The 15,946-nt window shown below is 42.0% G+C and overlaps 1 protein-coding gene across 1 annotated transcript in view; it reads left to right on the plus strand.

Moving 5' to 3' along the window:
- Positions 1-15,946, plus strand: part of LOC111967102 (mitogen-activated protein kinase kinase kinase kinase 4-like) — a 39,920-nt gene that overhangs the window by 21,206 nt on the left and 2,768 nt on the right. The window contains exon 9 of the mRNA XM_070444651.1: positions 15,710-15,849. Coding sequence (XP_070300752.1) covers positions 15,710-15,849 — 140 coding nt within the window. The remainder of the gene's footprint in view (positions 1-15,709; positions 15,850-15,946) is intronic.

Here is a 15,946-nt window from a genome sequence, read left to right on the forward strand (position 1 = left end):
ATTGTGTGTGCATCTTCAGAGGACGCACGGCTACCTCGACCTTCGCCGTGTCCCGAGTCCGTACGGAGTTACATCGGATGAGACAAGACTGTAACTATCAATTGATTTACCATGAAGGTACTCTGGGGAGAAAAATAAAATAAAAAATATTTCAAAACAATGAACCTTGTTTAACAAATAATCACTGAAGTAAAACTGCAAAATATGTTGTCAAAAGAAAATTAACTTAATGTCCTGAATTAAAAAAAGTGTTATGTTTGCGGGAAAAATCCAACACCAACACATACACTGAGTACCGTTTTTAGGATTTCAAGCATGGTGAGTTGGGCCTTCTTTGTTTTCTTTTTTTTTTTTTTTTTCTTTTTTCTTTTTTTTTTTTTGTGTTCTTTTTTTTCTTCTTTTTTGTTTTTCGGGTGTGCGTTTTTTTTTTTTTGTTTGTTTTTTCTTTTTTTTTTTTTTTTTTTTTTTTTTTTTTTTTTTTTTTTTTTTTTTTTTCTTTTTGTCTTTTTTTCTGTTTTTTTTTTTTTTTTATCTTTCTGGTGTCTTTATTTTTTTTTATTTTTTTTCTGTATCTTCTTTTTTTTTCTTTATTTCTTTTTTGCATATTTCGTGTATTCTCTTTTTTGTTCAGGTTATCTTTTTTGTCTATATGATACTTTTCCTATTTTCTTCATTTTCAATCTCTATTCACGTAATCTGTCAATTACTTCCGTTCTTTCCTTTCTGTGACGCAGTTGATCCCTCTTTATTAGAACCGTTGGTAGAGCCCACTTCTCACAATTCAGATCAGCCGCCAGCAGTATCTACAGAGCTTCTAACGCATCATGGCTCGACAAACTGATCTCGCGCCCGATCGTAATCTAACCATCCTTACGCTCTTCGCGGGCCCACAGTTTCCGAATGACACTGATGAATCCCATGATCGCCCTGCCTATTACACAGCCCACTACACCACCGCGGATTTCCATCCTCAGCAGTCCAATACGGTGACAAGCAGCAAAATGCCTAATCTTATGATCGTATTCCACGATCTAGCATTCATGTTATGGTATGTTGTTCATCGGCAATGGACTAGGAGTTTTTTTAGGCTTAAAAGAAACGTAATAGAGAAAAGCACAGGCAAAATCCTAGAGGAAAACCTGTTCAGTCTGCTTTCCAACAGACACTGGAGACAAGATCACCCTTCAGCAGGAAAATAACCAAAAACACAAGGTCAAATATATCGACTTCAGAAGTCTGCTTATATCAAACGGACAAATGAATGTCCTGAGTGGCCAGATAACAGTTGTTGACTTATCTAATCTGTTGAAAATCTTTGGTCAAGACGACATGGCTGATCTCAGCATGATCAATCCAATATCACTACATCCACATGCGCCGATACAACAGGTGAAAGATACCTTACTAGTGATAATGCTACTTACAAACGCCTAATCACACATGCAGTTTAAGAAAAATTACAGTGAGGGAAAAGTATTTGATCCCCTGCTGTTTGTACGTTTGCCCACTGACAAAGAAATTATCAGTTCTTAATTTTGAATGATAGGTTTATTGAACAGTGAAAGACAGCTTCCCACAAGCTTCCCACAATAAAGCTAGTCATTTTGGCCCATCCTCCTGACAGAGCTGGTCGCTGCTAACTGAGTCAGTTTTAGGCTCCTTGCTGCTCATGCTTTCAGTTCTTGACCAACAAATTTCTCATATGGATAGTAGCGTAGGCCACTCGCAATACGCTCTTTGAGCCTACGCGTTATAATGCCATTTTGCCACATCCACTTGAGCCATTGCATTGCGCCATTCCATTTGCAAACCATTTGCAACAATGCTTCCCTAACTCTCCACTAGTCACCTGTGAATGTTATGGATGTTCCTTCTATTATATCCACAGTCATAATTTTCCTGCCTTCTACTGTCTCATCTATTTTTGTGAATATGCTTGCACCAGTCCTCCTTGCAGCAAAGCTACACGCCCCACAACATCTGATGCTGCCACCCCCGTACTTCACAGTTGGATGATTTTCTTCGGCTGCAAGGCCTCCCCTTTACCTCCAACAATAATCGATGATTCATTAGGCAAACAGTTTATTACTTTTTGTTTTCATCATGACCCAGAGTGACATATTCTCCAAAGAGTACGATCATGCCCCATGTGACAGTTGCCAAAACGTCTAGTCTGTATTTTTAATGCGGCTTCTATGGACAGGTTATCTTCCCTTGCACTGAGCGAATTCGCTCTATTAGGTATCCCATCTCGATCTAGCCTGCCTGCGGGGAACTCTTATAGATATAGCGCGCATGATTCTTTTACTGTGCGAATTAGATACTTTTACTTCCTTGTCCTCCAGACATCTTCCAGTCCTTTGCTGTGTTCATGAGATAGGTTGCACTCTTAAATAGCACCCTACGTACGTTCATCCTAGTGTGAGACAGACACGCGTCTCCTTCCCTGCGGCGGTATGAGGCTGCATGTCCCATGGACTGTTGTATACTTGAGCGGCACTATTTGGGGTTTTAAACCAGATGGAACGTGGTTAAACCTTTTTTTTTTCCAGGGCATTTTGGAATTGCTCCCAAGGATGAACAGACTTGTGGAGAGTCTACAATTTTTTTTCTGAAGTCCTGGCTGATTTCTTTTGATTTTCCATGATGTCAAGCAAAGAGGCATTGAGTTGAAGGTAAGCCATTGAAATACATCCACAGGTACACTCCCAATGACTCAAGATGATGTCAATTCATCCTATAGAAAACCTCCTAAAGCCATGACAACATGTTCTGGGATTTTCAAGCTGTTTAAAGCAGGGTCAACAGTTATTAAACTTCTGACTCCCACTGGAATTATGATACACGTGAGATATAGTGAAATTAATCTGTCACGAAGAGAACATCTATGACTAGGTGGGGTGGAGTTTTTGACAATTCTTTGGGCCTTCATCTGACATCGCCGTGGTATGAGTCCTGATGGCAGGAAGGCTTGCCCACTACACTCTGTAGTGCCTTGCGGTCGGAGCTAGTAGTGTCTACGGCAGTGATGTAACCCGAGGATGCTTTCGATGGTGCAGCGTAGAAATTTTTTGAGGATCTGATGACCCATGCCAAATCTTTTCAGTCTCCTGGGGTATAAAGGTTTTGTCGTTGTTCTTCTTTAACGACTGTCTGGTGTTGCTTGGACCATGTTAGTCTTGCTTGTGAGGTGGACGCCAAGGTACTTGAAGCTCTCAAGCCTGCCTCCAACCTCAGGCTCCGTCGATTGAGAATGGGCGTGCTCGGTCCTTCTTTTCATATAGTCCACGAAAATTTCCTTTGTCTGAATTAATCAACAACCAACTTGACAGGGCTTGAAGAATTTAAAAAGAATGTGCAAATATTGTACAATCCAGGGTGTGTAAAGCTCTTAAAGACGTAACCAGAAAACTCCAAATATTAATCACTGAAGAAGCTGATTCTAACATGTATTGACTCAGTATGTGTGAATGCATATGTAAATTAGATAGTTCGCATTCATGTCTTCAATATATTTGTAAAACATATTTAAAACAAGTTTTCACCTTTGTCATTGATGCGGCACTGTGTTACAGTCGTGCCAAATTTATTATAATGACACAAATAATTAAATTTTCCACAAAGTCTGCTGCCTCAGTTGTTGATAGCAATTATGCATATACTCCCAGAATGTTTATGAGAGTGGATCGATGAATTGCATTAATTGTGCAAGTCCCTCTTTGACATGCAAAGTGAACTGAATACCCAAAAAAAAAACCCATTTTTTTACACTGCGGCATTTTTTCCAGGCCCTGTCACAAAAGAGCCAGCTGACATGGCAGTGATTCTCTCATTAAACACCAGCGTGTAGTGTCCGATGAGGGACTAGGCTGAGATCACTCTTGCAATGCGGATTGAGTTCTTGAAATAACAGACTGGAAAGCCTTCAAAAGGAGGGTGTGCTTGGAATCATTTTTCTTCCCTTTCCATGTCAACCCATGGTTACCTTGCAGGAACACGTGCCGTCATCATTGCTTTGCACAAAAAGGGCTTCACAGGCAAGGATATTGCTGCCAGTAAGATTGCAGCCTAAATCAACCCATTATCGGATCATCAAGAACTTCAAGAAGCGGTTCATTGTTGTGAACCAAGCTTCAGGGGCACCCAGAGAAGTCCAGCAAGCGCCAGGGACCGTTCTCCACACAAGTTGATCTCAGCTGCGGATAGCGCCCCACCCAGTTTACAGAGCTTGCTCGAAGGTGACACGCAGGCTAGGTGTTGGTGCATCTGCACGACCAGTGAGCGAAGATTAATTGGAGGATGCATCCTGTTGTCAAAAGGGCAGCAACAGAAGCCCACTTCTCTGCAGGAAAAAACAAGTCAGGACAAGGACATATATTCTGTAAAAGTGACAGGGATTGTATCTGCCTGAGAACTGGGTTAAAAGTCATTGTTGCTCTGATGAATTCCCTATTCTGACATTATTTGGGCATCCGGGAAAAAAAGCTTGTCCGGAGAAGACAAGGTGAGCAACTGACCATCAGATCCTGTGCTCATCCAACAGTAAAGCATCTTAGACCTCCTTCATGTGTGGAAAGTTCCATCTCAGCCAGGGAGTGGCTCACTCCACAATTTTGCTTCAATCAGGAACACCCGCCATGAATAAACGAATGGTCCAACACATCCTCCGAGAGAGAACTTCTCCCCAACCATCAATACAGTTTGGTGACGAACAATGGCCTTTTCCCAGCATGATGGAGCTCCTTCCATAAGGCACAAATGTGTTAACGAAGTGTCGGAACCAAAACATTATATTTTGGGTCCATGCCGAAGGAAACTCCCCAGACTTGATCCCATTGAGAACTTGTGGTCAAATCCTCAAGAGGCGGGTGGACAAACAAAAACCCACAAATTCTGACAAACTCCAAGCATTGATTGTGCAAAGAATGGGGCTGCCCATCAGTCAGGATGTGTGCCAGTTAATTGACAGCATGCCAGGGCGGATTGCAGAGGTTCTTGAAAAGAAGGTCAACACTGCAAATATTGACTCTATTGCATCAAACTCATGTAATGTCATAAAAGCCGTTGACACATGAAATGCTTGTAATTATACTTCAGATATTCCATAGTAACATCTGACAAAAATATCTAAAGACACTGAAGTCAGCAAACTTTTGAAATGAATATTCTGTGAGAATGAATATTTGTGCCTTTCTCAAACTTTGGCCACGACTGTAGTTGGTAATAATTCAGGCGTAACTACAAAAAACGTGGAATAAGACAAGGGGAATTACTGTTTCTGAAGGATGCTGTATATACTCTGTCTGCGGCTGAGTTTATTATACTCTTGAACTCTGCTTCTGGGCTGAGTTTATGTACAGTTACCAGTCAAAGGTTGGACACACCTACTCGTTCAAGGGTTTTATTTTAATTTTAGTCTACATGGTAGAATAATAGTGAAGACATTCCAAAAAGCTGTGACAATAACAATATGGAATTCATGTGATAACCAAGAAAAGTGTTAAACAAATCAAGAATATATTTATATTGAGATTCTTCAAAGTAAGCCACCCTTCTGCCTTGATGACTGCTTTGCACAGTCTTGGCACTCTCTCACCAGCTTTGAGGAATTGCTTGTCCAACAGTCATGAAGAGTTCCACATATGCTGAAGCACTCGTTAGCTGTTTTCCTTCACTCTGCGGTACCAACTCATCCCAAACCATCTCAAATTTTTGGGTTTGAGAATCGGACTGATTGTGGAGGCCAGGACACTGATGCAGCACCTGAGGCCAGCAAACTTCTCCTTTGGTCAAATAGCCCTTACACAGCTGGAAGGTGATATGTCCTGTTGAAAAAACAACATGGATAGTGCCCACCTAACTGCAAAACCAGATGGCTGATGCGTTATCGCTAGCAGAATGCATGTGGTAAGCCATGCGGTTGAGTGTGCCCTTGAATTCTAAATAAACCACTGACAGTGTCACCAGCAAAGCACCCCCACACACCATCACACCTCCTACCTCCATACTTCACGGTGGAAACCACGCATCGCGGAATCATCGTTCAACCTTACTCTGCATCTCACCAAAGACACGGGCGGTCTGGAACCAAAATTTAATAATTTGGATTCATCAACCAAAGCAGATTTCCCTGGTAATGTCCATTTGCTCTGTTTCTTGGGCCCAAGCAAGCCTTTCTTCGTATGGGTGTCATTTGTCAGTAGTGGTTTTTGGCAGCCAATTCGACATGAAGCCTGATTCACGCAGAGTCTCTTGTGAGACTGCCTGCGTAGGACTCGGTCTTTTGGACGTGACAGAAGTTTGGATTTGGTTTTATTGTTGCAGTGTTTATTCAGTGTCAAACATGGCCTGGCCGCTTTCCCACTCTATATTGCATTAGAATTTTTAGCAAATGCCTTAGTATACCTCATTCCCAAACATTCTATGTATTCCCAAACATTCCATATCTCAGTGCCTGCTGGTCGAATTTTATTTTTTTTTAAGGTTCATTCTTCCTGTTACTAGATGTGGTCTGTTACTTGAACTCTGTGAAGCATTTATTTGGGCTGCAAGCTGGGGTGCAGTTAACCTAATAACTTATTCTCTGCAGCAGAGGTAACTCTGGGTCTTCCTTTCCTGTGGTGGTCCTCATGAGAGCCAGTTTCATCATAGCGCTTGATGGTTTTTGCGACTGCACTTGAAAAAACGTTTAAAGTTCTTGAATACTTTTCCCCATTGACTGACTTCATGTCTTAAAGTATGATGGACTGTCGTTTGTCTTTGCTATTTGAGCTGTTCTTGCCATAATATGGACTTGGTCTTTTACCAAATAGGAGGACATCCTTGATCCCACCCCTACCTTGTCAAAACACAACTTGATTGGCTCAAACGCATTAATAAGGAAAGAAATTCCACAAATTAACTTTTAACAAGGCACACCTGTTAATTGAAATGCATTCCAGGTGACAACCTCATGAAGCTGGTTGAGAAGAATGCCAAGAGTGTGCAAAGCTGTCATAAAGGGAAAGGGTGGCTACTTTGAAGAATCTCAAATATAATATATTTTGTTGTAAACACTTACTACATGATTCCATATGTGTTATTTAATAGTTTTGATGTCTTCACTATTATTTACAATGTAGAAAATAGTCAAAATAAAGAAATTAGTAGGCTGGCTGTCCAAACTTTGTACTGTTACTGTATACTCTATATACTTGGGCTGACTGAGTTTATTTATACTCTATATACTCTGGTGCTGGACTGAGTTTATTTATACTCTATATACTCTGGTCTGGACTGAGTTTATTTATACTCTATATACTCTGGTCTGGACTGAGTTTATTTATACTCTATATACTCTGGCTCTGGACTGAGTGTTATTTATACTCTATATACTCTGGACTGGACCTGAGTTATTTTATAACTCATATATACTCTGTCTGGGACCTGAGTTTATTTATTACATCTACTATACTCTGGTCTGGTCTGAGTTTATTTACACATATATACACAGGTCCGGGCTTGCTGGCGCTGTCCTGTCTGTAATCTATTCCTCACAGATACCCCTTCCCCTTGAATAATGACCTGGCCAATGGACCCAAACTTTAACAGTCTAACAGAACATCTTATTTTTATTGTCCCAAAATCTGTCTTAGAGGGTTGATCCAGCTTTGACCCTCTTTGCACCCAGCTGCTCCAAGCACAATTGACAACCAGTTACTTCCTGGCTGCTGCATAACAAAAAGGCGACGATAGAAGAAACATGTTCTGTTGTTAAATGCTGGGGGTCTGCAGTCTATCAAAGATAGAAGTATTTTTCATTCTGAGTGAAGTGGAATATCTCTCTAGCCCCTCTCTCAAGGAACAACACCCAACCACACACACACACACACACACACACAACACACACACACACACACCACACACACACACACACACACACACACAACACACACACACACACACACACACACACACACACACACCACACACCACACACACACCACAACACACCACACACAACACACAACACCAATAAATAAACTCAGTCCAGACCAGAGTATATAGAGTATAAATAAACTCAGTCCAGACCAGAGTATATAGAGTATAAATAAACTCAGTCCAGACCAAAGTATATAGAGTATACAGTAACAGTCAAAAGTTTGGACACACCTACTAATTTCTTTATTTTGACTATTTTCTACATTGTAGAATAATAGTGAAGACATCAAAACTATTAAATAACACATATGGAATCATGTAGTAAGTGTTTAACAAATCAAAATATATTTATATTTGAGATTCTTCAAAGTAGCCACCCTTTCCCTTGATGACAGCTTTGCACACTCTTGGCATTCTCTCAACCAGCTTCATGAGGTTGTCACCTGGAATGCATTTCAATTAACAGGTGTGCCTTGTTAAAAGTTAATTTGTGGAATTTCTTTCCTTATTAATGCGTTTGAGCCAATCAGTTGTGTTGTGACAAGGTAGGGGTGGGATACAGAAGATGTCCCTATTTGGTAAAAGACCAASTCCATATTATGGCAAGAACAGCTCAAATAAGCAAAGACAAACGACAGTCCATCATTACTTTAAGACATGAAAGTCAGTCAATGGGGAAAAGTTCAAGAACTTTAAACGTTTTTTMRAGTGCAGTCGCAAAAACCATCAAGCGCTATGATGAAACTGGCTCTCATGAGGACCACCACAGGAAAGGAAGACCCAGAGTTACCTCTGYTGCAGAGAATAAGTTCATTAGAGTTAACTGCACCCCAGCTTGCAGCCCAAATAAATGCTTCACAGAGTTCAAGTAACAGACACATCTAGTAACAGGAAGAATGACACTTWAAAAAAATATCTGACCAGCAAGCACTGAGATATGGAATGTTTGGGAATACATAGAATGTTTGGGAATGACGTATACTAAGGCATTTGTAAAAATTCTATAGCAATATAGAGTGGGAAAGCGGCCAGGCATTTTGACAATGAATAAACACTGCAACAAATAAAACCAAATACAAACTTCTGTCACGTCCAAGACCGGAGTCTACGCAGGCAGTCTCACAAAGAGACTGCGTGAATCAGGCCTTCATGGTCGAATTGCTGCAAAGAAACCACTACTAAATGACACCAATAAGAAGAAGAGGCTTGCTTGGGCCAAGAAACAACGAGCAATGGACATTAGACCAGGGGAAATCTGCCCTTTGGTCTGATGAATCCAAATTTTAGATTTTTGGTTCCAACCGCCGTGTCTTGGTGAGATGCAGAGTAGGTGAACAGATGATCTCCGCATGCGTGGTTCCCACCGTGAAGTATGGAGGAGGAGGTGTGATGGTGTGGGGGTGCTTTGCTGGTGACACTGTCAGTGGTTTATTTAGAATTCAAGGCACACTCAACCAGCATGGCTACCACAGCATTCTGCAGCGATACGCCATCCCATCTGGTTTGCACTTAGTGGGACTATCATTTGTTTTTTCAACAGGACAATACACCTCCAGGCTGTGTAAGGGCTATTTGACCAAAGGAGAGTTGCTGCATCAGGTGCTGCATCAGATGTCCTGGCCTCCACAATCAGCCGACCTCAACCCAATTGAGATGGTTTGGGATGAGTTGGACCGCAGAGTGAAGGAAAAGCAGCTAACGAGTGCTCAGCATATGTGGGAACTCCTTCATGACTGTTGGAAAAGCATTCCTCATGAAGCTGGTTGAGAGAGTGCCAAGACTGTGCAAAGCAGTCATCAAGGCAAAGGGTGGCTACTTTGAAGAATCTCAAATATAAAATATATTTTTGATTTGTTTAAACACTTTTTTTGGTTACACATGATTCCATATGTTGTTATTTCACAGTTTTGATGTCTTCACTATTATTCTACAATGTAGAAAAATAAAATAAAAACCCTTGAACGAGTAGTGTGTCCCAACCTTTGACTGGTACTGTAAATAAACTCAGCCCAGAACAGAGTTCATAGAGTATAATAAACTCAGCCCAGACAGAGTATATACAGCATCCTTCAGAAAGTATTCCCCTTGTCTTATTCCACGTTTTTTGTATTACGCCTGAATTATTACCAACTACAGTCGTGGCCAAAAGTTTTGAGAATGGCACAAATATTCATTTCACAAATATTCATTCAAAAGTTTGCTGCTTCAGTGTCTTTAGATATTTTTGTCAGATGTTACTATGGAATACTGAAGTATAATTACAAGCATTTCAATGTGTCAACGGCTTTTTATTGACATTACATGAAGTTGATGCAAAGAGTCAATATTTGCAGTTTGACCCTTCTTTTTCAAGAACCTCTGCATCCGCCCTGGCATGCTGTCAATTAACTGGCCACATCCGACTGATGGCAGCCCATTCTTGCATATCAATGCTTGGAGTTTGTCAGAATTTGTGGTGTTTTTGTTTGTCCACCCGCCTCTTGAGGATTGACCACAAGTTCTCAATGGGAATCAAGGTCTGGGGAGTTTCCTGGCCATGGACCCAAAATATCAATGTTTTGTTCCCCGAGCCACTTAGTTATCACTTTTGCCTTATGGCAAGGAGCTCCATCATGCTGGAAAAGGCATTGTTCGTCACCAAACTGTTATTGGATGGTTGGGAGAAGTTGCTCTCGGAGGATGTGTTGGTACCATTCTTTATTCATGGCTGTGTTCTGATTAAGCAAAATTGTGAGTGAGCCCACTCCCTTGGCTGAGATGGAACCCCACACATGAATGGTCTCAGGATGCTTTACTGTTGGCATGACACAGGACTGATGGTAGTGCTCACCTTGTCTTCTCCGGACAAGCTTTTTCCCCGGATGCCCCAAACAATCAGAAAGGGAATTCATCAGAGAAAATGACTTTACCCCAGTTCTCAGCAGTCCAATCCCTGTAACTTTTACAGAATATCAGTCTGTCCCTGATGTTTTTCCTGGAGAGAAGTGGCTTCTTTGCTGCCCTTCTTGACACCAGGCCATCCTCCAAAAGTCTTCGCCTCACTGTGCGTGCAGATGCACCAACACCTGCCTGCTGCCATTCCTGAGCAAGCTCTGTACTGGTGGTGCCCTATCCCGCAGCTGAATCAACTTTGGGAGACGGTCCTGGCGCTTGCTGGACTTTCTTGGGTGCCCTGAAGCCTTGTTCACAACAACTGAACCGCTCTCCTTGAAGTTCTTGATGATCCGATAAATGGTTGATTTAGGTGCAATCTTACTGGCAGCAATATCCTTGCCTGTGAAGCCCTTTTTGTGCAAAGCAATGATGACGGCACGTGTTTCCTTGCAGGTAACCATGGTTGACAGAGGAAGAAAAATGATTCCAAGCACCACCCTCCTTTTGAAGCTTCCAGTCTGTTATTCGAACTCAATCAGCATGGCAGAGTGATCTCCAGCCTAGTCCTCATCGACACTCACACCTGTGTTAATGAGAGAATCACTGCCATGTCAGCTGGTCCTTTTGTGACAGGGCTGAAATGCAGTGTAAATGTTTTTTGGGGATTCAGTTCATTTGCATGTCAAAGAGGGACTTTGCAATTAATTGCAATTCATCGGATCACTCTTCATAACATTCTGGAGTATATGCAAATTGCTATCATACAAACTGAGGCAGCAGACTTTGTGAAAATTTATATTTGTGTCATTATAATAACTTTTGGCCACGACTGTACACACAGTGCCGCATAATGACAAAGTGAAAACTTGTTTTAAAATTGTTTTACAAATATATTGAGAATGAAATGCAGAAATATCTAATTTACATATGCATTCACACCACTGAGTCAATACATGTTAGAATCACCTTCTCAGTGATTACATATTTGAGTCTTTCTGGTTACGTCTTTAAGAGCTTTACACACCTGGATTGTACAATATTTGCACATTCTTTTTTAAATTCTTCAAGCCCTGTCAAGTTGGTTGTTGATAATTCAAGACAAAGGAAATTATTGTGGACTACAGGAAAAGAAGGACCGAGCACGCCCCCATTCTCATCGACGGGACTGAGGTGGAGCAGGTTGAGAGCTTCAAGTACCTTGGCGTCCACCTCACCAACAAACTAACATGGTCCAAGCACACCAAGACAGTCGTTAAGAAGACACGACAAAACCTATACCCCCTCAGGAGACTGAAAAGATTTGGCATGGGTCCTCAGATCCTCAAAAATTTCTACAGCTGCACCATCGAAAGCATCCTCACGGGTTACATCACTGCCCGGTATGACAACTACTCAGCCTCCGACCGCAAGGCACTACAGAGTGTAGTGGGGCCAAGCTTCCTGCCATCCAGGAACTCCATACCAGGCGGTGTCAGATGAAGGCCCTAAAAATTGTCAAAAACTCCACCCACCCTAGTCATAGACTGTTCTCTCTGACAGATTATTTCACTTATAATTCACTGTATCATAATTCCAGTGGGTCAGAAGTTTACATACACTAAGTTGACCCTGCCTTTAAACAGCTTGGAAAATTCCAGAACATGTTGTCATGGCTTTAGAGGTTTCTGATAGGATAATTGACATCATTTGAGTCAATTGGAGGTGTACCTGTGGATGTATTTCAAGGCTTACCTTCAAACTCAATGCCTCTTTGCTTGACATCATGGGAAAATCAAAAGAAATCAGCCAGGACTTCAGAAAAAAAATTGTAGACCTCCACAAGTCTGGTTCATCCTTGGGAGCAATTCCAAATGCCTGAAGGTACCACGTTCATCTGTACAAACAATAGTGCTCAAGTATAAACACCATGGGACCATGCAGCCCTCATACCGCTCAGGAAGGAGACGCGTTCTGTCTCCTAGAGATGAACGTACTTTGGTGCATAAAGTGCAAACCAATCCCAGAACAACAGCAAAGGACCTTGTGAAGATTCTGGAGGAAACAGGTAGAAAAGTATCTATATCCACAGTAAAACGAATCCTATATCGACATAACCTGAAAGGCCGCTCAGCAAGGAAGAAACCACTGCTCCAAAACCGCCATTAAAAACCAGACTACGGTTGGCAACTGCACATGGGGCAATGATCGTACTTTTTGGAGAAATGTCCTCTGGTCTGATGAAACAAAAATATAACTTTTGTCCATAATGACCATCATTATGTTTGGAGGAAAAAGGGGGAGGCTTGCAAGCCGAAGAACACCATCCCAACTGTGAAGCACGGGGGTGGCAGCATCATGTTGTGGGGGTGCTTTGCTGCAGGAGGGACTGGTGCACTTCACAAAATAGATGGCATCATGAGGCAGGAAAATTATGTGGATATAATAAAGCAACATCTCAAGACATCAGTCAGGAAGTTAAAGCTTGGTTGCAAATGGGTCTTCCAAATGGACAATGACCCCAAGCATTCTTCCAAAGTTGTGGCAAAATGGCTTAAGGGCATCAAAGTCAAGGTATTGGAGTGGCCATCACAAAGCCCTTACCTCAATCCAATAGAAAATTTGTGGTCAGAACTGAAAAAGCATGAGAGCAAGGAGGCCTACAAACCTGACTCAGTTACACCAGCTCTGTCAGGAGGAATGGGCCAAAATGCACCTAACTTATTGTGGGAAGCTTGTGGGAAGCTGTCTTTCACTGTTCAAATAAACCTACCATTCAAATTATAGACTGATCATTTCTTTGTCAGTGGGCAAACGTACAAAATCAGCAGGGGATCAAATACTTTTCCCTCACTGTATTTTTCTTAAAACTGCATTGTTGATTAAGGGCTTGTAAGTAAGCATTTCACTGTAAGGTCTTCACCTGTTGTATTCGGCGCATGTGATTTGATTTCGATTTGATCATTGCTAGACAGCCATTTTCAAGTCTTGCCAAAGATTTTCAAGCAGATTTAAGTCAAAACTGTTACTCGGCCACTCAGGAACATTCAATGTCGTTTTGGTAAGCAACTCCAGTGTATATTTGACCTTGTGTTTTTGGTTATTGTCCTGCTGAAGGGTGAATTTGTCTCCCAGTGTCTGTTGGAAAGCAGACTGAACCAGGTTTTCCTCTAGGATTTTGCCTGTGCTTTTCTCTATTACGTTTCTTTTTAGCCTAAAAAAACTCCCTAGTCCTTGCCGATGACAAGCACACCCATAACATGCAGCCACCACCATGCTTGAAAATATGAAAAACGGTACTCAGTGATGTGTTGTGTTGGATTTTCCCCAAACATAACACTTTTTTTAATTCAGGACATTAAGTTAATTTCTTTGAAACATATTTTGCAGTTTTACTTCAGTGATTAATTGCAAACAGGGTTCATGTTTTGAAATATTTTTATTTATTTTTTCTCCCCAATTTCATGGTATCCAATTGATAGTTACAGTCTTGTCTCATCGCTGTAACTCCCGTACGGACTCGGGAGAGGCGAAGGTCGAGAGCCGTGCGTCCTCTGAAGCACAACCCAACCAATCCGCACTGCTTCTTAACACAGCGCGCCTCTAACCCGGAAGCCAGCCGCACCAATATGTCAGAGTTAACACCGTACACCTGGCGACCGTGTCAGTGTGCAATGTGCCCAGCCCACCACAGGAGTCACTAGTGCGCGATGGAACAAGGACATCCCTGCCGGCCAAACCCTCCCCTAACCCGGACGACGGTGGGCCAATTGTGCGCCGCCCCATGGATCTCCCAGTTGCGGCAGGCTGCGACAGAGCCTGGACTCGAACCCAGAATCTCTAGTGGCACAACTAGCACTGCGATGCAGTGCCTTAGACCACTGCGCCACTACTTTTGCTATTCTCTTTTTGATAGTCCTCCTGGTTTTGACCCCTGCCTGACTCTGGACTACTTTCCCGCCTGCCTGCCCTGACCTTGATTCTGCCTGCCCTTTGGTACCTTTTGGACTCTGAACTGGTTTTGACCCTTTTGCCTGTCCATGACCATTCTCTTGCCTTCTCCCTATTGGATTAATAAATATTGTAAGACTCCAACCATCTGCCTCCTGTGTCTGCATCTGGGTCTCGCCTTGTGTCATGATACCGGCAACTGAGTTTGGAAAAACGCCTGTATTGTTGTAGTAACTGGGTGTATTGATACACCATCCAATGTGTAATTAATAACTTCACCATGCTCAAAGGAATATTCAATGTCTGCTTTTTTACCCATCTACCAATAGGTGCCCTTCTTTGTGAGGCATTGGAACACCTCCCTGGTCTTTGTAGTTGAATCTGCGTTTGAAATTTACCGCTCGACTGAGGGACCTTACAGATAATTGTACGTTTGGTTTACAGAGATGGGGTAATCATAAAAAAATCACGTTAACCYGTATTATTGCACRCAGAGTTAGTCCATGCAACTAATTATGTGACTTGTTAAGCACATTTTTACTCCTGAACTTATTTAGGCTTGCCATAATACTTATTGRCTTAATTAATTTATAAAATTGTCCAAAAAAATGATAATCCCACTTTGACATTATAGGGTATTGTGTGTAGGCCAGTGTCCAAAAAAGTTCATCCATTTTCAATTCAGACTTTAACACAATAAAATGTGTTTGTGAATACTTCCTGAAGGCACTGTAGAACAGCTCAAAAGAGGAGAGTGGGAAAAGTGTGCCTATTGATTTTCATCTCAAGATTGATTTACATGGCACTCATTGAGAGAGGCAGAAAGCCTTGGAGGGTCTAAAAGCCTTAGTGTGTGCTTCCCAAATGGTACCCCATTCCMCATATTGTACAGTGCACTATTACCCTATGGGCCCTGRTCAAATGTAATACACTATAAAGGGAATAGAGTTCCATAAATCCCTGGTGGTTTATGTGTGTATCTCCACAGCCTACCTGCAGTCCAACCAGGTGATGGGCTGGGGAGACAAAGCCATCGAGCTGAGGTCAGCTAACACAGGCAACCTGGAGGGAGTCTTCATGCACAAGAAGGCCCAGAAACTAAAGTTTCTTTGTGAGAGGAATGACAAGGTACAACAACATCCTGATATCACCAAAACACACCTTGGGCAAAGCTCACATGACACCCTCTTCCCCCCATATCACTGGGCTCTGGTAGATGTGAAAG

The sequence above is a fragment of the Salvelinus sp. IW2-2015 genome, linkage group LG8, assembly GCF_002910315.2.
Source record: "Salvelinus sp. IW2-2015 linkage group LG8, ASM291031v2, whole genome shotgun sequence".
Classification (NCBI taxonomy): Eukaryota; Metazoa; Chordata; class Actinopteri; order Salmoniformes; family Salmonidae; genus Salvelinus; species Salvelinus sp. IW2-2015.